The sequence below is a fragment of the Muscardinus avellanarius genome (assembly GCF_963383645.1).
Source record: "Muscardinus avellanarius genome assembly, chromosome: 6".
Lineage (NCBI taxonomy): Eukaryota > Metazoa > Chordata > Mammalia > Rodentia > Gliridae > Muscardinus > Muscardinus avellanarius.
Window position 1 is genome coordinate 39,239,845 of NC_137791.1, and position 25,133 is coordinate 39,264,977.

General features: G+C 38.8%; 1 protein-coding gene across 2 annotated transcripts in view; it reads right to left on the minus strand.

The window, feature by feature from the left end:
- Positions 1-23,671, minus strand: part of ANK2 (ankyrin 2) — a gene marked incomplete at both ends in the record, with an annotated part of 247,348 nt that extends 223,677 nt beyond the window's left edge. For both annotated transcript variants that reach the window (XM_080697143.1, XM_080697142.1), the window contains one exon: positions 23,537-23,671. In XM_080697143.1, the coding sequence (XP_080553269.1) occupies positions 23,537-23,671 (135 nt within the window). The remainder of the gene's footprint in view (positions 1-23,536) is intronic.
- Positions 23,672-25,133: the final 1,462 nt, after the last annotated feature.

A 25,133-nucleotide genomic window follows, 5' to 3' on the forward strand; every position in this document is an offset into this window, starting at 1 on the left:
TTTCACATTACCAAATATTCTCAGCTCCTCTGTGAGCCACATCTATCTAAATCCTTGTTCTCAATTTTTTTCACTCAGCCTCATTTTATTAGACATGTTTTCTGATTATTTAATTCTCCAAAACCAACACTAGAATTTTATGCCCTATCACAATCCAACTGTTGGTATCTTACTTCTAGTACGGTAAGTTAGTTAAGTATTTTTAGATAAAATTATTGAAAAGTGTCTGAACAAATGAATATAAGGTAATTCACTTTTTGAACTGTAATCTTAAACAGTTAGGCTTATGGATGGATGGACTAATTGCTAACTCAGCAATTCCTACAAATTTGCAGTACTATAATCTGTTTTCCACAATATTATACTTCTTAACAATGGACAAAGTTTTGAATTTACCCAGTTCATTTTTCAAACTCATCATACAGAAATATGAAATTTACAAGAATGACCCAACCAATTATCACACACCCCACCAACTACAAAGGGAACTGACTGTGGGAATTTAATTAGCAACTGACTTTACTAATAATCTGTTAAGTACCAGCTAAATATATTTTTCAGCAGAAAATAAAGTATGTGCTTTTCCCACTTTGAACAATACACTGTTTCTAACCAAAGAGAGGCTACTTCCATTTACATAGCAAACATTAAAGACCTCTGAACCATACTCTACGCCAGCCACATGACCACTTCCAGAGCATGGGTTACTAGCTAAAGATCCCAAGCTTCAGGAGAACAATAGCTCATTTTATTCCTTCAGAAGTGCTTCATTCCCTAACTAATCAGTATGTTAAAATATTACAGTTCATTTTGAAGGAGAGATATATTAAAGTATATTCCACTGCAATATATAAGGATTAGGATAAATATACCTGAATTAAATCTTAGTCTCCCATTAAGGCTTTTAAAACTGTCAAGATATGAAAAAAAAACCTAACCAAGTGAAAATATCTTTCAACAATATTTTATTCTGCTCGTGTTCATTTACTGTTGCCCCCTTGAGGCAGGAACTGTGTTAACCCCAAGGGTCTGGCTATTCTTCAGATTCAGAGACCATCTGCTGGGAAGCAGACATCAGTCAATGAGAAGGAGCTCCGTGACACAGCACAGATGAGGTGCTGACTGTACCCCACGACAGCACGGGCTAAAGACGAGATTGCTTTTTTAGCATTAAATTATTCAGGATTAAATCAGAAAATCAATTACTGAAATGAAAGCTTCCCAATGGCTTACTTTATAAGAAATCTATTTTAAAAGAACTTGCATATATTTTTCTGTTATGATACATTCCTCACACTAGTGATTTCATGTGGCCTGGTGAGATGCACAAGAAAATATAGAAGACCTTTTGCTTCTAACAGTCTATATATTCCTAGAATTGTCAGTCAGATTGATTTTTCTAACGGATAACATTTAATTACAGTTTAACAACCATTGACCATAATGACCTCCCTCTATTAGTTTAAATGTAATTCTAAACTCATCTATTCTGTTTTAATAAGTAGAGTAAATGCATCAGTTACTCAACTCAAATTTTTATTTTCACCCACTTAGCTATATACATTCTGCAATGTTAATATCTACTTTAAGATAGCATAAGAATTCAAAAAATTCATTGTTTTCTAATATCATTTCTTGTTAAATGGTATCTTAATTTGGGGGGATAATAGACCCAACAACTCTCTTATGCCATCCTTGGAGTTTGTACTATTTTTAAAAAGTCTTTCTAATTACTGGGTGTCAGAAACTTCAGCATAATAATTATATTGTTTATTAAAAATCACTTATGTGTATCTAATCCCTTTCATTAAGTTGTTATTAAGTTCATTGTCATCTGTAAGATGTCAAGAGTCCATTTTCTAATGTGCATATATTTTTGAGAAATATTAATTCATCCCATTCTCCAAAGTATATAGGTCCTAAATGGACACGCAGAGCTCTCAGATTCTTTGCACATGTTTGATGATACGCATCGATAGTGAATACAATGAACTTCGAAGGTCGAAATTCCAATTCCAAGTCAGTATTTCGCTAAATTTAATACATGTAATGTATTTACATTCAGTTCTTGATCCCCATCGTGCAGGTCAAGTGGTATATAACTGTCTAACAACAACAACAAAAAATGTGTACTTGTGCACCATAAGAGGAAGAAATTAGTCATCAGTTGGACTCATGGAGTTAACTTGATTGAATTCCTGAAATGATCAATAACTAACTATACCTTCCTAAATTTAAACATACTGGAAAAATGATAATCATTTTGGGGGGAGGAAATTAGTCAAAAAGTTATTTTGATAACAAATAGAATGACTTAGTTCCTGAAAAGTTCTTGAGATTCAGTCAGTTATCATTGAGGCACCTACTGTGTGCCAGGCATTGTACTAAATACTGGTGGATGAAGGTGGAAGAAGGAAGATGATCCATTCCTTCAAAGATCTATTTTTCTGTTTCCAATGAGAATATAGATAACATCATGGTGTTTCATACAGGTTCCAGGTGATGTCAGATGAAAATCGTAACTGGCACAGGTGAAAGGGCACGAAAGGGCACAGAACACAGCACCAGGCAGCATGTGTGAGTGATAAAAAGCATGTTGGGAACAGGGAAGAAGCAAAAGTCTGAAAGTCAAGCAGGAGCCATGATGGGAACCGTAACAGACTGCCACTAGATTGCCACCTGTAGGTGAAGGGACAGGAGAGGACCTGATCGGGACACTGCTCTAAAATGATCGTTCCAATAATGCATGGAGGTTAAGTTGAAGGGAAAGGGAATGGCAGGCATCTGTAAGACAAGTTGAGACTATTGAGGTCGTCTTGGCACACAGCATCAGAAATACATGTGGGCAAAGGATTTGTCATATACATAGAAAAAAAGTCTACATAACTTGATAAAAGCTGGAGACTTATAGCTCTGCTATATAATTGATGACACTTTTAATCAAGATCAGGAATTGAAAGGAAGAGAATAATAGAATATACTAAAATTGGATCAGAGAACACACTAGTTTTTGGACCGGTTAAATTTGAAGCACTATCATAATACTAGAGAGCTGAAAATATAAAACTAAAAACTCAAGGAGAAACTCATGGACTAAAGATATGGCTCACAGAGTGCCGTCTGAAAGTGACCACGATATTTTTTGCAGCCACTGCCTTTTGGTTCACTCTCTTCCATGTCCATGAAACTCCTAGGAGTATAGGAGCACAGGGCACAGCACTGCAGGAAGGGAACCTGAAAGGTTTCTCATGAAATGCAGGAGGTGCTGATAAAATAGAAATTGCTGTGGTGTGTGTGTGTGTGTGTGTGTGTGTGTGTGTGTGTGTGTGTGTGTGTGTGTATACCTGTGAAACTGGAACAGAGTCCTGTACTGGAAGTTTCCTGTGAGCTCAGAGTACTGGCATTGTGCTGCCACCCTCAATGGATGTGACCTGCTGCAACTTTCTAAATTTACCCTCGTGCTGGGGTTTATGTGATTTTTACACTAGCATGTAAATGATAGGATGGAAAACTAGCTTTAAAAATAAATGTGTTAGCCGGGCGTGGTGGCGCACACTTATAATCCCAGCATTCGGGAGGCTGAGACAGAAGGATTGTGGTTCACGGCCAGACTCAGCTACTTAGTGAGGCCCTTTGCAACTCAGTGAGACCCTGTTTCAAAATAAATAATAAAAAATAGGGCTGAGGTGTAGCTCAGAGGTAGAATGCTCCTGGGTTCCATCCCAGGACTGCAAAATAAATAAATAAATAAATAAATAAATAAATAAATAAATAAGGACATCATCTTTAAGAAAAATAGAGCTGACACAATCTACAAAAATAAAAATAAAAAATAGTAAAATAAAAAAGGCTGAGGGTGTGATTCAGAGATAGAAGGTTCCTGGGTTCAATGTCCAGCATAAAAAAGATTGTGTTTGATTCATTACAGTACCTAACACATGGCAAGGGAAGAATGCCTAGCAAATGAAGGATGCGTGGCCCCTACTGTGCACGGTGCCCCTTCCTCCCTCTGCACTTTCCTCTCCCTCTCTTTCACTCACCTTCTCTCCTCCCCTACTCTCCCTCATTTGCCCCGTCTTCCTCCTTCAACATTTTAGCTTACATTGCTTCTGTTGAAACTCAATCAATAAAACCCCGATAATATCTATACTTTTGAGGCAGCATTCAAAACAAATTCTTAATTTGTTGGAATAAGAGGTTTGGGGGGGGGATCTTCAGGATGTCCCCCAAACAATCTTCTAGTTTGAGCAAGTTTTTTTTACTATAGGATCTTCTAACACCTTAGGCATCCAATATTTTATAAATATTTGTTAAATACTAGTTATAAGGACAACATTGGGGTAAATGATATGTGTGGCTGTAGCAGAAACCTCAGTCTATCTGCAGAGAAACCTACCTAGCCTTTAAGGAAGATATGGACCATGACTTAGTCATCATTTTGACTCAACTGCCCAGCACAGTATCTGACACAGAGTAAATTATTATATAAATACTAACTACTTCGTGATTTTTTGGTATAAAACAGAGTAATATTTCAGTATTCCCAACAGTTATAGCAAGAGTAATCTTTTAATAAAAGATGACTGGCATATTTAAGTTGTTCTAAGATACAGAGGAGGGAGGCTTTTTTTTCTTTCAGACATAATATGTACATAAAATACATGTCCCTTGATTCCACTTCTAATTTTTACATAAATATCTGCTTGTAATACGATATTTGTATGTACAGTCATATATCCCATTTTCAGAACAAAATTTTAACATACTTGAACCATGTCTTATCATTCTCAGAATTGCCATAGCCTTTATTGGCTGATAAAATATAAAATATATCGGCTAATAAAAATGATTATGATGATAAAACAACCTTGGGAAGAAAATAGTCATATATTTTACTCTTAGATAAGGTTGGCAACAGACGGTATCAACAGAAGTGATGACAGCGTTAGTTGTGCAACAATTAAACCTGGAAAACTGCTGAAGCAAGAGTTTGATGACTTTCACACATGTGAGAAGATAATATTAGAAATTTTTTTTGCAAGGTAGTAGTTAACTGTAGCCAGACTTAATTTAGTTGAAATGTCAACATTTTTCTTTAATATTGATACCACAGATTCCCTTTGTCCCAATAAAGAGCAACATTTCTGAAATGAAGAAATGTTGCGAATTTCATGTAAGAGATATTTAGATTTTGCCACTTCTGGTTAGCAACATAAGAAATGGGAAGCCAGCACAGAATCCCAGTGGCATGGGTGAGAATGTGGGTGTGCACTGAAGTCCACAGCATGCTCAGATGCAGTGCTCCTCACCAGAGATGCTCCTCCTCTGTCACTTGGCCTACTTCCTGGCATTCGGGAATCCTGGGGTAATGTAGCAATTAGTTTTCCTCCACTGCTGGTACATGCTCATAACTAACAACTATTTGGCACTACCTAAATATAAAGTAGTGACTACAAAGTTTTATCCTGACCAAGAGCCTTCATTTGTATTATGATTTTAATAAAATTAATTAGAATGTGTTTTTATTGGGTTTACCATCTTTTTTTTATTATATTCTGTTTTAACATAAACATCTGCCAAAACGCACATCAAGCAAGCAAGTGTATTCACCTCTGTTATGTGATTCATATGTATTTACACAGCTTTTGTGATTCCTTGTTAAAAATGCTTATTTTTATTTAGATATAGGGTCTTGCTAAGTTGCTGATGGTCTTGCTTAGTTGTTGAGGCTGGCCTTTGACCTGTGACCCTTCTGTCTAAGACTTCCAAATATTAGGAATACAGGTTTGTGCCATTATGACTGGCTATATGTTGTACTCTCTTTATTTGTTTATCCTACCTTCTGCTACCACATGTATGCCTCTACCATCTTGTACTCCATTAAGATGTATGACTATAGCCGGGCGTGGTGGCGCACGCTTGTAATCCCCGCGCTTGGGAGGCTGAAACAGGAGGATCACACGGGTTCGAAGCCAGCCTCAGCTACTTAGTGAGGCTCTCAGCAACTTAGTGAGACCCTGTTTCCAAATAAAATATAAAAAAGGTCTGGGAGTATAGCCCAGAGGTAGAAAGCCTCTGGGTTCCACCCCCAGTATCACCAAAAAAACAAACCAACAAACAAAGATGTATGACTACAATGCATCAACTAAAAAAATAAAAAAAATAGCTAAACTCACCACATGCTAAATACATTCATAATCTCAGTAGACTCCCAAATGAGAAAACTGAGACTCCATGAGGTTACACCACTTGACCAAAGATTTTTGGTAATAAGTGGCCAAGCTGAGACTGGTGTTTGTCTATTTTACTTGGTCCATCGCTACCACCATTCATTTCTACCTCCCAACTCACCCAAAAGTGCTGAATATTTTTTCATGTTTTACTTATTATAGAAGCAGCTACTGCTTCCTGCTCCGAGGTGAAGGTACAGTAGCCACATTCCTGACTCGTCACTCACATTCTGATCTCCCCTGGTACCTAATTCCCTTTCTTCTGGCAGGGCCAGACGTTTGAACTCTATCTCACTGACACCGTTAGAATGCCAAGATTTCTTTAATGTTACTGTTTCCATCAGCAGCTTCACTGCTATAATTCAAAACATCTGACCACCACAACCTAGAGGAAGATTTGTTTGCTCACAGTTCTGGAGATTTCAGGGTTCAGTCCCTGTCAGGCTGTGTGGAGCTCAGAGCATGGTGGTGAGAGGCAAAGGGAAAAGAGTGCAAAGGGTCTGCTCTCACACCAACGAGGCTGGAAGCAGAGAGAGAGAGGAGGGGAGACCATATATGATACCCAAGGCCACAACCTCAGGGGCTCCTCCTCAGCAACCAAGCTCTATCTCCAACATGGCTGCTTTGTCTTTGTGAGCTTCAAGGGGACATTCTAAATCCAAAACAAAACAGTTACTGACACAAGCGTTGTGACTTTTAAGGACACAGTGACATTACTTCAAAATAGCACTGCATATTATACTTAGCCTGAAAAACTAGAGCAATGTCTCTCACACAATTGTCGCTATTAACATGCAAAGAAAAAAAATTCAAGCTCCACAGAAATGATAGGCTTCAAAGACAACATTTGTTCCTCTGTTTCTAAAACAGCATGCAGATTTTTATTAGTGCGTGCTGACATATTTCCCTGAGTGGGATTTAAACCTGGACTGCATCCAAGATGCTTCCAGAACCTCTCTCAGCTGTTCTTAACCATCACCACACCTGCTGTTTAAATGTTGATTACAACTTTAAAAAATGACAATAGTAAATTTTCTCTTCTCAGTAAAAATTAAGTAGTAAAAACGTACCCATAATAAGTCGTCTTTGCTGAATTTAAAGTCTAAATAAATGTGATGCATTAATTTGTTATAAAACCGAAAAAACTATCAAAATATGAGTAGTTATCTAAAGCTACACAAATTACTGTGCTCTTTAAATTCTTTATTTTTGCTGTTATAATCTTCCTTCTCTTAAAAGAACATGTAAAATATATAGTTTATGAATAGACTATCACTATTTTAAGCCTCCTGAAAATATATACATACACATGTGTATATGTTACATACACACATATTCACATGCAGACATATAAATAAATATGTATATATATACACACATATGTTTGAATGTATATCTCCTGGTAGAACATTTGGAAATGAGTTTTTTAAAATTATGGCTGGCAGCCCTGTTCTTATTACTCAAGTTTAAAACTGCATAGTTTTGTGTGTTTTCTTCTAGAAATTTCTACAGACAACACTATATGTATGTGTAGATGATGCTTTAATGTGAAGATAAAGCTGGGATAATAATATTCTGTCATTTACTTTTTTGTGGTTCCTGGAAACCCTTCTACCTCTGGGCTAAACTCCCAGACACCTATTTTTTATTTTTAATTGGAAATAGGGTCTCTTAAGCCAGCGCGGCTGGCTTCGAACTTGCACGATCCTCCTGTCTCCGCCTCCCAAGCGTGGGGATTATAAGCGTGCGCCACCACGCCACGCTGTCATTTACTTTTAAAATTTTAACATTACAAAATAAGTATTGCCTTAAAAAATTTAAAAGTTTTGAGAGACATTTTAAACCTTATATACTGGTTTGAATACATTACCATTGCTTTTAGTTTCCTGTGATTATTTACAGAGGACTATCCCCTTCGATTTTTTAAGCAATGCTATTATTTTTTAATTGCACAGAAGTCTGTTTTGATTGTATTCATTATTCAAATTCCCCAAATTAGAATAACCATGTCAAAAGATGCACATTTGTGGGGCATACTGTACATGTTTCTGAAATGTTTTTGAATCAGCAGTGGAAGAGCCTGTCTCCACACCATTCCAAACTCAAATAAGACTGGTCCACATGGATGTCACCGTGGTTTTGCCTTGCCTTTTTTATTTTTTGAAGTTTGGAAGCATATCTGTCCACTATTTTTTTCTTCTTTGATTTGTCTATTCACATTACTTTGTCCTTTTAGGGTTTCAAATGTGGTTTTTATTTTTAAATTCTTCATATAAATAAGGTCTAACATGTATTTTGCAAATTTTTCCAAGTTTGTTATTTGAAGTAAAAGTACAAACTTCTATTTTTCTATTTTTATTCCATTACTCTTGTGCTTTTCAATCTTGAATCAGTGAAATATTTCTCTTCATTTTCTCTAGATTTATTTTTTAAAAAGCTTCTCTTTTCCTCCCTCCCTCCTGCTTCCTTGTGATTCTTTTACTTTTCTAAATTTATTTGTTACTTTGGAAAATTAGTGCCAATGTTACATGAACTTTTTCAAATAGGTAGTTGTTTTCAGTTGTCAAAAACCATACAACCTACTATTAATTTTCTCTAATGTCTCCTTTTTAACATTTTTTTCTGTCTTTTTGGTGGGGGCACTGGGGATTAAATCCAGGGACATTCTACCTCTGAGTTACACCCCTAAACTGATTATGATTTTATTTAGAAAAGAGGTCTCACCAAATTTCTAAGGCTATCTTCCAACCTTCGATTTTCCTATCCCAGTCTCCTAAGTACTGGGATTACAGGTGTATACCACGGTGCCCAGCCAACATTTCACATTTCTTGCACAATGGGCTTAGAGCTACTTTATAATCCTGCTTCTATCTCTTCCCATGAGCTCCATGACCTGGAACAAATTACTGAACTCAAGCCTTACTTTGTTTATAAAATGTATAGGACTTGGGCTCTGAATGTAGCCTAATGTTATAAGGCTTGCCTAGCATATGTGAGGACCTGGGTTTGATTCCCAGCATCACAAACTAATAATAAAAAAGTCTGGAATGTTATGAATTAAAGTAGATAATATATGTTAATCCTTAAGAACAGTGTATTGGGATAACGGTCATCCAATAAAAATATATCTTGGCCGGGCATGGTGGCACACGCTTATAATCCCAGTCCTTGGGAGGCTAAGACAGAAGGATCCGGGTTCGCAGCCAGCCTCAGCTATTTAGTGAGGCCCTACTCAATTTAATGAGACCTTGTTTCAAAATAAAGAATAAAAAATAGGGCTGGGGGTGTAACTCAAAAGTAGAATGCCTCTGAGTTCAATCCCTAGTACTGTAATATATATATAAAATATATATATATAATATATATATTATATAATATACTTATTTCACAAAGATATTATCAGGAGTATATGAGATTTATATTCTAAAATGCTATTCAGAACATAATTACAGAACCTGGTAGAAAGTGGTTCACTAAATGATAGCTATCATTTTCAATAACTACTATGTAATCCCACATATACATTTTTACACTTCATTTATTTATACATTCCTTTTTTAAAATTATCTTCTTATTCTCCACCTTTAAGTCATCTGGTGATCCTGGATAGACTAGATCTCGTCTTGATGCCATCTCAGATGGTTAACCCAAGATGGGCCAGAGGCAGCCCACAACCAATAGCTTGTATAAAAATGTCTGTGGCTAGGTTCTGGCACATAGCTATAATTGCATGGGTCACGTTTAAAATAGGAATAGCAGCTGGCATATCCATCTGGATCATTGGTTGGTTCTTTAAAGAATTAATTGGTATACACAAATCATCACCAAAGAAAAGATTGTTCTTCAATTTATGATTATATATTATATAAAAGACACAAAAGGAAATGTAGAATTATGGAATTAAAAATTCACTATCTTGAAAGAAATTAATTTAATGTTTAATAAAAATAAAAATTAAATTATTGTAGATAATTTAAAATATATGTGGAATTGCATAGCTGATATTTCATATTAGTTGTGTTAAATTAAATTAGATTTGGCCTGAAGCTGTCACAGTTCTTTGTACTTTGAATCCCTATGTAGCAAACTACAACCTAACTTATATGTGAACAAACCGCAATCTAACTAGGAGTATATTCTTACCACAAGCTACTGAGTTTCAGCCAATCACTGCAGCTCCGCTTTCCCCAGCTGCAGGCTGCCAATAGATCAGGTCACATCCAGATAGGGCAAGTGTCTCATCAGAGCATGGTCAAACAGAGTCAAAGCTGAGCAGTAACTCACAGAGCTAGCTGCTGGGTGGGTTACTCATTTTTCCCTCAATAATCACTACCCCTGTTGTTGAGTGGAGCGTGGTTCTGAGTGCTGCTAGATACAATGGTTGTTCTTTGCTCAAATAAACTCTGATACATTTAATTTGTCTAACTTTTTTCTTTCAACAGTTTGAGAACTTTTAATGAGGCCAGGAGAATTTTGTTAATCATCTCTCGTGTGCTACATGACTTTTTAGGCAGAAATATGAAATTCAGCCAAGATATTGTCCTGGACCTTGATTCCAAGGAATAACAGATCATTCTGAACAATCTTGCTATTCAAGCTGGCTCCTCAACATTGGAACAAAATTCTAATTTTTTAAAAAATTTTGAGACATACTTTCATAACAGATTCGTATGAGACCTCAGTGCCTAGATTTCTGATGAAAGTTGACAAGGTTAAATAATAAATAAAAAGACTTAACAAAGGTGTATAGTAATTACTAGGCTTTTTTAAAAACTTAAGTGGAACTTAAATTAACCCTAAGTGCTATGGTTTAAAATTCCACTGAAATATGATATAGACACTTTCTTTTCTAATTTTTATTGGTGCATTATAATTGTACAAAATAGTGAGATTCATAGTAATATGTTGATATATGCACATACCATGACGCCATCTTGCTTTTGAGGTGATGTATAGGAAATGTGGGAGGGCCGGCTTGCTGGCAAAACATCCTCTCTTTGTATATATTCTTTGTGATGTTGGCTCCTTTCATCGCTACTAGAGTGTTGACAACAAGTTAAACTAATCTGGACAGAAAATGCTTAACAAAATGTGAAGAAAACATTTTGTTTTATTCTTGTGCTTTTATGTGCTGGCGTTATATATTCAGCCTTGTCTCTTCAGTAAGGCCAGCCTCTGACAACATAAACCAGTGGCTATCATACTGGTGGATTTAGGGGTTACCCGGTGTTCATGTCTAATCTTATTTAACAGCTGTTCCTGCTCCCTCCCCTAAGGTTGAGTCAGGAGGTCTAGAATGGAGCAATTCAATCCACCTCATTCTAAACACCCCAGGAGACTCTTCTGATATGGTAGTTCACAAAACACACTGGGGTGCTGCCATCAAGAGTTAACTAGAGCTTTCATTCTGCATATTTATTATACAACCTCAAATATACTTTATCCCTATATGTCATCTTCAATCATCTAATTCATCAGAATGGATGATGCAGCAATGCATAAGAAGTTGAATATCATAACACAGTAAAAAGTAATCATTCACCATAGATACCTGAGCAGATCTGTGAAACATACACTTTATTGCCAGAAAATTGTGAATATTTTTTATTCCTGAAAAATGCCCTTTTCCTTTTGCAACTTGGGAGGGGGAGATCTCTGGGTAACAATCAGTGGTTTTCAAAAAGAAAAGTGTTTCACAAAATGCCCTAGGTATTATTGCTACATGTCTTAGTAAATGCTTTCTAACTTCCTTCAAAGGCAAAGAATCTGGAAAGATACTCAAATAGCAAATATAAAGAAACTTCAGCTTGGTTTAGCACATTATTTTTGTCTTGTGAGAAATTACATTTCTTATATTTTTCCTCAATAGAGTGAGAATTCTTCATTATGCAATTAACCAATCTGAGGAGATTTAATTATAAGTTTATTATGTGTTTAATAAAGAGAGCTGTTAGAATATAAAAATTGCTACAATATCAGGTCGAATCTAAGGTTTGCTTCAAAACCCCACTGTATAACTCATTGAAAACTGAGGAAGGCAAAGACTAGAGAAAAACCCAAAATATAAATAAACTGTATGTCAGCAACATTCATACTTCATCAAAAAGAGTTCCAACAAGCCAGGTATGGTGGTGCACGCCTGTAATACTAGTACCTAAGAGGCTGAAACAGGAAGATTGCAGGTTTGTGGCCAGCCTCAGGAACTTAGCAAGGCCCTCAGCAACTTAGTGAGACCCTGCTTCAAAATAAAAAATAAAACAGGGTTGGGGATGTAGCTCAGAAGTAGAAAGTCCCTGGGTTCAATCCCCAGTACTACCAAAAAAAAAAAAGTTTCAACATAAATATACAATCTCTATTATTAAACACCTGGCTTTCACATACCTTTTAAATACAATTAAACATCTCCAAGACACTCTTGATTATACTTCAAATAATTATTATAGTATTTTACCTCTTATTAAAAAAATTAAAGAAAATTACAAAACTGTTTTACTATAGTTATACGGGCCCACACCAATATGATGTAAATGTAGCTTTAAAAAAATCTAATTCCAGCCAGGCTTGAGGCGCATGCTTGTAATCCCAGCATTTGGGAGGCTGAGACCGGAGAATAGGGGTTTGTGGACAGTCTCAGCTACTTACTTCACAACTCAGTAAGACCCTATTTCAAAAATAAAAAGACTTAAAAAAAAATAGGGCTGGGGGTGTAGCTCGGAGGTACAGTGCCTTTGGGTTCCATCCTTAGTACTGAAAAAAAAAATCTAATTCCTAATAATTTGTCACTCAAATGTGATATAATATGGCCAGAATTTCCAAGAGAACCCCTTTGATGAAAATGGAGGAATCAGAAAATAAGTGAAATAATTTATTTCTGTGGCATAATAAATGAAATTTAAGTGGCATTAAATTCAAAATAGGAAGGAAAAGTAAGAGCCCTGGCAGATGACGGTGTGGGCGGGAGACACGGTATGGCTGGAAAGAAAGCGCTGTACAAGGACTTCTCGGCACCAGTGACAGCCATGACCCAGCCATGGACCCTGAAAAGCCATGTATGGCCGGGGAACTAGTCCTATAAATATGGCAGAAGAAATGTCATGCGAAAATCATTACACCATTCAAGTAAACACACATTTTGGTTTGTATGTACCTCATTGTAAAAAAAAATATAAGAACTGTCAACTGTTTCTATCATAGGTATTCCTGGGATCAAAATGAAATATTTCACCATATTTCTTCAAAATGCAACTATTGCATTTTAGGTATAATTTGGTGTAGATAATAAATAGTAATTTAAAACACCTATTATACATGTGTTTTCTACAGTTGAAATTTTACAATAGTAATGTGTGCAATTGCAGCAAAGCTATATTCCTTTTTGAGCAGAAGATTGTAATAAAAACTTTTTAGTAAACAGTGTGGAGGATCCTCAGAAGAATGAACATACCATATGATCCAGCAATACCACTCCTGGGTATCTACCCAAAAGAATGGAAACCAAACTACCAAATTAATGCATGTATATCTATGTTCATAGCCGCATAATTCACCATTGCCAAACTGTGGAACCAGCCAAGATGTCCATCAACAGGTGAATGGATTACAAAACTGTGGGATACGTATACAATGGAATTTTACTCAGCCATACAGAAAAACACAATTCTGTCATTTACAGGGAAATGGATGGAACTGGAGAACATTATGCTAAGTGAGATTAGTCAGTCACAACAAGTAAGAAATAGGATGCTCTCCCTAATATGTGGAAGCTAGGGAGAAAATGGGTCATAGGAAGAACTCTAGATGAAGAAGGAGAAACCATAGATGAGTAAATAAGGCGACCCAACTGAGGGGGATGGGAGGGAGAAGTGGGAAATGTCCTAATGCACATGATGTACATTCACAAACATGAGGAGGGAAGGGGAAGCGAATGAGGCAGAAATTGGTTACGGGCCAACGGGGTGATGTGTGCATGTTGTCTACACCATCTTGTACCCCATCAGGTGTATGACTACAATGCACCAATAAGAACTTTTAAAAAAAAAGAGAGATAGAGTGGAAGTAAAAAAGTAAATAAATAAAACAAGCAAAACTGTTCAGTCACCAAATTCCTTACATGTTCTTTAGAAATATTTTCTGGACCTCCATCATGGTTTCTTTTTTTGTTGTTTGTTTTGCTGGTACTGGGCTCTACCCTCAGCTCTATTTTATTCTTCATTTTGAAACAGTCATGCTAAGTTACCAAGGCTGGCCTCAAACCTGCAATCTTCCTGCTTCAGCCTCCCAAGCACAAGGGCTGCCAGCGTGCACCACCACAGCCAGCTTTCCCATCCCCTTTTCACATCGTCTATAGTACGTTTGGAAACATGTTACCTGCAGCTGAAAAATGCACACAACTGAATTTGCTACTTCAGGTGATTTCCTAGTCATGAGTTAATTTTTCTACAGTTACTCCAAAGCACCTATTGGATGGTAGGCACTGTGCTAGGCATGTCAGGAAGAATGGAGCTCCTGATTTACAAACCACGAGCAGATCAGTTCTCCCGAAACCGCCTCTCTCAGCATCCTCTCACTGGGAAATAGCCTGTGTTCCAAATCCAGACTTGCTTATCTGATCCTGTGCTTTTTACCTAAACAACACTGGTTCCCCATGTGCCTGGTGTACTGGTATTGGGAAAAGAGTTTAAAGAGTATTAATGTATCAATCCTGGGAAAGATGTCCAACCTTGAAACATATCGTCTTTACTAAGAAAGCCAGGGTTAGCTAACATGTCCTTGCATTCCTAAGAACAATTTAACACATTGTGGGGGAAAAGACGAAATATAAAAGCCTGTGTTTGAAGACAGAGATGCCTCCCCCCTCCGGCCATAAATCTGGGTCTGTGTTTGAAGATAGAGATGTTTCCCCCTTTCAGGCCATAAACCCAGCTGGAGAGATAACTGAAGCAGAGCCGGGGCTGGCGATAAGGTGTAACATGATCTCCAAAAATCAAAGGGACCTGCTGGACTTAGACAGGATAAAAATTCAGGAAACTGGAATTTGTTGGCATTTTCGTTCGAATTGCCCCCCTGTGTCTTGCTCCGGCACAGGGCTGTGACTATCTCTATATTTCTATCTTTTAATAAACTTCTTTAAATCTGCAGCAGCTGTCCAAGCGATGAATACTTATTCTTAGCTTAGGACAAGAATCCACGGTTTTTCTGTTTGTCTCTGTGTGTCTGGTGGTGGTGGGGGGGGGATTACTACACACCACGTACCTCCCCCCCCCCCAACCTATCCCCTGCAACACCTGGTAGAAGCTAGGACTCGCAGCCATGGGGTTGATGCAGGGCATCTCCATCCTCCAGGGGTACGCATGCCCTTAGAACACTAAGTTTTGACTTTTCTACAACCCTTTGAGCCTGAGTTGTCACTCTCAGCTCTATAATAACCGTCCTCACCGCACCATGACGGGACACTGGGGTTCCTGCTTTGTCCATCTCTGGATTGTACTCTTTCAAGCCAAGGTTGCAGGTCTTATTGTGCCGATACTGGGGGATGACTTCAAAACGTATTTAAAAATAGCTTTGATATTAATGTATCGGTATTGGAAAATGACTTCAAAATGTATTTGAAAATAGCTCCAGTATTAGAAAGTTTGGAGACAGGGCAGGTATTCAGACAAGGGAAGAGATCCTGCATAATTCCAGACACTAAGGGTGATTAGCAAGACAACAGAGATAGCCCCAGGGCCCTTTTTCATTGTAAAAATAAGATTTCTCATGGATGTAGGAAGATGCCATAAACCTTCAAGAGATCCCAGACTCTTATGATCAATAAATACATTTGGGGGTGTAACAAAAGGCTTGGAGTCTGTACAGGAGACAGGGCAGACCTACCAGAAGGAATCCCCACATCAAAACACTTGCCCCAGAAGGGGCGGATCTAGTTGGGTCCGAAGATTATTGGTATAAAATGTTCTGTGTCCAAAAACCTCCGGTGACTTTTTTTTCAAGTCTGGTCTCTAATCTTCCTCTCTTGCTGCAGTCACAGCCCATTCTCCATTAAGGAGGGAAAGGGAGGGAGGGACAGGGGGAGAGAGGGGGGGGAGGGAGGGAGGGAGGGAGGGAGGGAGGGAGGGAGGGACAGGGGAAGAGAGAGAGAGGGAGGGAGGGAGGGAGGGAGGGAGGGAGGGAGAGAGAGAGAGAGGGAGGGAGGGAGGGAGGGAGAGAGAGAGAGAAAGGGAGGGAGGGAGAGAGAGAGGGAGGGAGGGAGGGAGGGAGGGAGAGGGAGGGAGGGACAGGGGAAGAGAGAGAGAGAGAGAGAGGGAGGGAGGGAGGGAGGGGGAGGGAGGGAGGGAGGGAGAGAGAGAGAGAGAGAGAGAGAGAGAGAGAGAGAGAGAGAGAGAGAGAGAGTTTCAACCCCTAAAAAAAAGTACTATCATTCGCTGAACTAGAACTCTGGAGGCTTCCCACTTTGACATGTGAACTAAATTCCTTTACCAAGACAAATAACTTTTTTTTTTAATCCAGCCTCCCTTTCTACCTCACTGCCATCCTTTGTGCAGGATGCCTCGCTATGACAGCCATCTTTCTGTCTCCTGAAGCCACCCAGCACATTTCTCTCTCAGCTAAGCAGCACACTTCCTTATCTCTTCATCTTGTGGTTATTCTGTAGCCAACAGATACAACTGTACCTGGTTTAACAACGATATTCTGATGGATTTAGTATCTTTTCAGTCAGTCTGGCAGAGAAGTACTGAATTGTGTTTATAATAACAACAGGATTCACTGCTTATGTTCTACAGCAATAAGCAAATTTCCACACACTAATAGCTAATTGATTTTCAACAAGGTGCCGACACATACATTAGAGAAATGACAGCTTTTCAACAAAGGTATTGTGAAAACTGATTATCTAGTTGTAGAAAAATGGAGCTAAACACTTTTCACCCTGCACAGAAGTCAACTCAAAATGGATCAAACACCTGGAAATTAGACCAGAGACTGAAGTTATCAGAGGAGGGGAAAGGTCCAACATATAGGCACAGGTGGAAACTTCCTCAACAAGACCCCTATAATTCAGAAAATTAAAACAAGAATTTCTAAATGGGATGATATCAAACTAAAAAGGTTTAGTTTATAAAAATAATAATAATAACCCAAAGCCAGGCGTAGTGGCGCATGCTTGCAATCCCGGCGCTTGGGAGGTGGAGACAGGAGGATTGCGCAGGTTCGAAGCCAGCTTTGCTGGCTTAAGAGACCCTGTTTCCAAATAAAAATATAAAATAGGTCTGGGAGTGTAGCCGGAGTTAGAAGGGTTTCCAGGAAGCCCAGTACCACCAAAAATAAATGCACAAATAAATAACCCATCAAGAATCTAAAGAGAAAGCCTATAGAACGGGAAAAGATCTTTGCCAGCTATCCCTCTGATAGAGGACTAATATCTAGAATATACAAATAATTTATGAGCTGGGCATGGACACGCTTGTAATCCCAGCATTCAGGAGGCTGAGACAGGAACTGCGGTTCAAGGACAGCCTCAGCTACTTAGTGAGGCCCTTTACGATTCAGTGAGACCCTGTTTCAAGATAAAGAATAAAAAATAGGGCTGGGGTGTAGCTCAGAGGTAGAATGCCCCGGAGTTCCATCCCCAGTACCACACACAAAAAAATAAATATATATATATATACACATATATATGTATATATACGTATATATACATATATATAAAGAACTTAATAGACTTTACACTAAAAAAATAATAACCCAATCAAGAAATGAGCAATTGAACTAAATAGACACTTCACAAAAGAAGAGATACAAATGGGCAATAAATACATGACATTATGAAGTACTGAAAATCCTTTACTAGAGTTGGATAAAAATAGTAAAGTGAATGAGATAACTCCTGGCATGATGGCACATGACTGTAATCCCAGTACTTGAGAGGCTGAGCCAGTAGAACGGCAGGTCTCAGGCAAGTTTCAGCAACCTAGAAAGACCCTCAACAATTTACTAAGACCTTGATTCAAGATAAAAAGTAAGAATGGTTGGCAGGATAGCTCAGAGGTAGAATGCCCCTAAATTCAATCCCTATTACCACCACTATCAACAACAATAATAATAAATGAAGCAAGAAAATAAAAATCTGAAGGTAAGTAAACTAATAAAAAAGAGGATGATCATTCAAGAACCAGTCAGGACAGAGAATCTAAGCAATGTTTGTGATAAATATCACATTTATTGTTTTGCTTTTGGGACAAAGCAAATTAATTTGATATAATAAAAAAACTAGAATTAGAATAACAACAACAACATGGTCCCAATACAAGAAAAATGTAGTTTACTTAGACCAATATACCAACTTACAAATGATACCATAACATCTTAGAAAATGAAATGAAATAAAGAAGATTTTCTGATATTTTAGATTACATTTTAGAAAAATTTAGAAATCAAAAAAATTTTTTTTTATCTGAAGCCTTTATTGATTCTACAAGCCTATAAAGCCTTGCTGATTCATGTCCCAGACACAGACAGAACTACCCTAGGATCTCGGGCTCCTTCCTTCCTTCCTTCCTTCCTTCCTTCCTTCCTTCCTTCCTTCCTTCCTTCTTTCCTTCCTTCCGTGTATTGACCTCAGCTCTCTTATTTTTTTTAACAGGGGCTGAGGTTGTCCTCAAACCTGTGATCCTACTGTGTCAGCCTCTCAGGTACTGGGATTACAGGAGGACATCACCACACCTGACTAGAGTACTATTTCTTCACAACTGAAATTACAATCTACCTCATAGCCACCTGAATAAAAGAAGATGGAAAGGAATCTGAGAGATGATATAGTTCTTCCTCCTAAGGCTAATATAAAAACTTAGAAACATTACCAGCAATTATGCTGAATAGAAATTGTAAAACAGCTAAATTTTGTTCTTGACTTTCTCCTGCCCTGATATTTTTTTTGTGGGGGGGGGCGGGGGGGCTACGAAGCTTGTTGTGATAATAGCTTTTCTGAGCACTTTAATGATGAATGTAAGAGACAGCCACATGGCAGAGGAATCCCTGACATATGCTGAGGGATGTTGGGTTTTTAGTAGAAAGACAATTTCTCTGGCTTTGGAGGGAGGGCTTTGGGGCTGAGTGAAGGAGGGATGGGTTGGGGTGGATACTCACGTGGGTAAATCAGAACCCACTCCTGCCCCGTTTTTGGAGTGGGGGCTGCGGTATCTGCCTAGGAGATTTGCCCATTTTTTTTTATTCCTCCATGTAACACCTCCCTGTTACTAGTGTTCTCATTGGATCAAAAATGTGAAAAACAGAAACTGCAACCACATTTGGAAATGTATTTCCAAACTTATTTCAAAATAATTAGAATAGTTAACAGCACTCCCAGGAATTGTATCAGGCTGAACACAATTTTCTAAGATTGAATATTGTTATATCTTTTATCTACTAAATTAATAGATATGGAAGCATATATAAGGGCAAAATAAAATGTATGTTTTTACAAACTGGAAAAATAAAGACCTAAGTAACTATTTGGTGTGTTAGTAATTGAAAACTTTGTAATAAAAATTTTAGTAATTATGGGATTGTAATTATAGCCAGGCTCATTTGTTTAACTATGAACTATGGCAGTTTTCACTCTACAACAGCAGAGAGACATAGCTGCAAGAGACCCGGTGGCTCACGAAGTCTAGAACATTCACTTCCTGGCCCTTTACAGACAGGGTTTGATAAACTCTGCTCTTGACCTAAACATTAATGTGCATCTTCATAATAAAAATAATACACTTTTTCCAATTGTAGAATTTAAAATATTTGTCATATTTGTTGTTCATCTTTTTTACTATAGTTTTTTAAACTTTGCTTTAAAACTTAAAATTCATCATGCTGTACAAATAGTATACAGTGTAATTTCAATTATTTTGTGTAATTTCTGTTTTTAGGTATATAATGTACCTGGGAAATATTCTGGTTTGATTTGCTTTATCTTTCTCAAAGTCTGTATGTAATTTTTTCCCCCCCGGTACTGGGGATGGAACCTAGGGGGATTCTACCTCCAAGCTACACCCCCAGCCCTATTTTTTTTTTTATTCTTTATTTTGAAACAGGGTCTCACTGAGTTGCAAAGGGCCTCACTAAGTAGCTGAGGCTAGCCACAAACCTGGATCCTCCTGTCTCAGCCTCCCAAATGCTGGGATTACAAGCCGCCCGGTTGTATGTGAATTTCTAAATGTAGATATACAATAATATTGTTGAAGGTCTAGACATGGTGGCACACTTATAATTCCAGTACTTGGAAGGCTGATTCAAGAAGAATTGCAGGTTCGAGGCTAGCTTCAGCTACCTAGTGAGGCCTTCCGCAACTTACTGAGATCCTCTTTCAAAATAAAGAATAAAATATAGGGCTGGGAGTGTAGCTCAGAGGTAGAATGTCCCTGGGTTAAATTTGCAGTTCTGCAAAAATAAAATAAAATAAAATTGTTTAAGGAAAATTATTCCTGTTGACTTCTTCCCAGCACAATTTCTGATTGATTTCTTCCTTATTGCTATCATTAACTATGCAAATAAAGTCAGAATATTCAAAACATCAAGTACAATTTATAGAAAAAAATATAGTACTAATTTGCATAAAGTTCAGCCTCTGTTTCTGGTTTTGTCCCTCAAAAAATATTAAAATTACAAATAATGAAGTTCTCACCAACTGTGTTTTAGGAACCCTGACAAGTGTGGATGCCAGGAAGTCACTAGATCAGCAAGGTCTAGGGACTTGGCAGTAAGCAACTCAGTCTTACAGACCCGGGCATACATGAAGGAGAGGAGAGAGTTCCTCAGGTGGGAACATAAACTGCATAAAACCACTCAGTTTGCCTAGGCTCTCTTAAACATTAACAACACTTTTGCCCATAGCCCAAAGTAGAGAAATTCTGGGCAAAATACCACTTCACAAGGTAAAAATACGTCCATCCCCATCTTGATCATACCTTTCCTGTCACAACAATCACTGATCTTTGGCAGAAGAGCTTACAACAAATGAGCTATATGTTTGTTAAGTAATTCAAATAAATCAGATTGCATGTTTAAAAAATACACATTTCTTTAGGGCCAATATTTTTATTAATAGGGTTAGAAGAAATTTTTAACAAGGCAACGGTGCTTACATTAAATATTCATTTTAAGAAGCTGTGTGTGTGTGCGCGCACGCGCGCGTGTGTGGTATGCTGGGGATGAAACCCAGGGGCATTCTACTCTGAGCTACACTGCTTGACCTGTTTTTGTTGTTGTTGTTTTTTTGGTAGGTTCTGGAAATGGAACCCAGGAGCATTCTACCAGTAAGCTACACTCCCAGTCCTTCAGTCCTTTTTTTTGAGTCCCACCAAGGGTGTCTTCCAACTTGCAATCCCCCTCTCAGCCTCCTGAGTTCTGGAATTAGAGGCATTTGCCACCACACCTGGCTTAAGCAACTAATTCTTAGACAACGTATTTGTGTACTGCAACAGTTGAGCATGTACAATCATTCACCTTCTTTGCCCCCTCAATTCAGCTGCATTATATATAACTGCTGGAGAAATCCTCCGTGGGTCACCTAGTGAATGTGGGTGATTTACTTTTTTATTTTTTATTTTTATTTATTTATGTTTGTGGATCCTACTGAAAAGGGCATACATTCAGATGCGCTTGATGCGCTCTGCCACCCCCACTTCCTCTCCTCCCCTCCCGACAATGATGTCCAGGTTAACTATACTACATTCATGCTTTTACATATTTGGATGTGGGTGATTTAAAACTCTGACCCAGAAAGAGAAACACATCACTCGGTCCACGAGCCGCCTGCAGAGGGGTTAGAGTTGGCAGGGGGCTCCCCTCCTTAGAGCAGGGTCCCTCCACCTTTCACTTTCTTCTCTCGCCTGTGGTGCCTTCTTTTTCACCCTGGTGCTTGCCGATCTCAGGTGCTGCTGCACACATTACCCTGCATGTTGTTTTGATCCACAAAATCTTAAGTTTGGCCTTCATTTTCAATATGGCCTGACAAATGCAATGGTGAAATTCATTAGCCACGGGCCTAGACTCAGCACATTCTTGGCTCCTAGAAATCAGACATCTACAGGACAAGTAGCTGAGGCGGCCTTGGCCACACAGGGAGCCCCTGTTTCAAAGTAAAAAATACAAAGGGCTGGGGTGGAGCTCAAAGACAGAACCCCCCTGGGTTCAATCCCCCATACCACCACACACACACACACACACACACACACACACACACACACACACACGCAGCAAGTACAAAGCTCTCAGCTTTCTTTCACTCAAATATCCTACGTATCTCAGCTTTCTGCTTTTAGTCTGAAACGAATGGCTTGCAGTAAGGTCAAGTTCCTTGATCTGACAAATGAAAGATATATTTTATTCTCCAGCAATATGAAAAAGTAGTTGACATATTTTTTAAATTTTTTTAAATATGCCAGAGATTCCTGACCAAATAAAAAAAAGACAATTAAGCCTTTATACTCCTTTTTCTTTTCTTTTCTTTTTTTTTTTTTTTTTTTTTTTTTTCTTGCAGGTCTGGGGCTGGAACCCAGGGGCATTCGACCTCAGAGCTACAGCCCCTGCCCTATTTTTTATTCTTTATTTTGAAACCGGGTCTCATTGAGTTGCAGAGGGCCTCACTAAGTAGCTGAGGCTGGCCAAGAACAGCGGTCCTCCTGTCTCAGTCTCCCGAATGCTGGGATTACAAGCGTGCGCCACGCCCGGCCTTATACTCCTTTTTAGAGACAGAGTATGCCTGTGAATTATTAAAATCTAAAAATTCAGTTAAATATTTGATTGCTCGAATTTTAGCCTTTTCACAATTATTATTATCACAGCCAGAATGGTGTTTAATGGCAAACTTACTGAAATTAGTCAGATACTAGGAGTAAAATAACTTTATAGGCTAGAACTAAGTTAGCAAATGCTTTAAAATGCTGTGGCCGAGGGCAGATGAACTCTACATGAACACATAAATAGAAAAGAGAATTTGGCAGCCTGCATATGAGTGTCAGCAGTATTGCTCAAAGTCACTCATATATAGTATAACAATGTTGATGTTCAGCTTTGGACCAAAGTCCAATTAAAGAGAAAGGATCATTGCTCTTCCTCAAAAAGTCAGTTCACAGCCCTGAGCAGACACCAACACGCGGCCCTGTGGCCTCAAGACAGGGGCAGGCGGTCAGGTGGTCGCTCTATTTTATCCCACTAACTCCCGCCCAGGAAGTGGAGCGGTCCGACCAATGAGCTGCGCAGCTGGCTCCCAGGGCACCGTCCTCCCTGCGCGCGCCTTTGGGCCTGACACTTACCCTGACGCCCGGTCCTTTGGGCTGCTCACTGTGGCAGCCGTAGTAGTCTGGGGTCCTCTCCAGTTCCTGCAGGGCCCCTGGCGCCCGCGCACTTTTAGCCGCGTGGCAGGACGAGCAGAGCGCTGCGTTTCCCATCCCAGCCCCGCAGTGGGCCCGCCGCGCCTCTGCCTCTGCCCAGGGCGCCCTGGGGCGCACTGACACTAAAGTGGACGGTCCGAGGAGATGCCCCCGGGCGCCCCCGGCCAGCGCCCGCCCGCGGCCCCCGCCAGGCCCCCCATGGCAGGCTGGTGTGCCGGCGTGGAGAGAACTCAAAACCCCAGCAACTGCAGGCTGCTTTCGGTGACCATTCCCAGTCCAGGCACTGCCAGTCTATTTTTACACCTACCAGGCCAGCTATGCATGTCAATGGAGTGAGGGGGGCGGCAGAGCGCAGGGGAGGGGGCGGTGTTGTTTTGTTTTTTACCATGCCAGCAGCCTGCCCGCACATGGACCGGAGTTCCTGCTGTGGAGACTGCCTCTACATAGGAGAATTGTTGCCTTGCTCCATAAATTCCTGTGAATCCTTTGATTTCCCCCTCTGTCTCTCTACTCTCACAGAACACTAAGTCAGTTCTTAACCTTCCTGGATTAGCATAACGCTTAAAAATTACTGTGTAATTGTTTAAACCAAATGGCATCCACATGGCTTATATACACTCTCTTTTTCATGATTGTTCACGGAAAACAATTAGCCATCCTTTCAGCATTTAATGACCATTGCAAATATCAATCAAAATGGCTCTTCTGTGCATGGTATGAAGGATTTTAATTTTTTTGTTTGTTTGTTTGTTTGTACTGGAAATTCAGCCCAGTGTCATTTTAGCTCCAAGCTACATCCCCAGCCCTTTTTATTTTTCATTTTGAAACAGGTTCTCACTAAGTTGCTAAGGGTCTTGCTACATTGCTAAGGCTGGCTTCAGCCTGCAATCCTCCTGGCTAAGGCTCCAAGTACAGGGATTATAGGCATGCACCACCATGCCTGGCTCGATTTTTATAAATCAGTAGCAATTTGTCACTATATGAGTGTGCCACAAAAGAACAAACATCTTGATTCATTTAGAGTTGTTTAAAACTTTTTAACGTTTTGAATATTTTATTTTCATATATATGAAGGTATCACTATCAATCTCACAAATACGTATTGGGTGGGGGAAGAAGGGTAGGATATGGGGAAACACCACGTGCTGTGGCATGTGTGTTTGTATCATTTGAATCTCACTATCACGTATATAATTATAGAGCACCAATGAAAGTATAAAAGCTTTCCCAAACTTTACGAAAATGATCAAAATGGTTTTCAATACCATACAAACTTTGACATCATGTCAAATTTTTGAAAGAAATTATTTTCCACTAACATAAGACAGCAAATACATAGCAGATTTATGAAGCTAATTATGCTATATATCAAAGCTTTGTTATAGACTATTATGGATTAAAGTTTATTCCTCCCATGGGAGTGCCTGCTAAATCCTTATACATTATTATATATATTATATGTATATATAAAATTATTTGAATATTAGTCCTATCCTTTATTATTGTTTCATGTGTATAT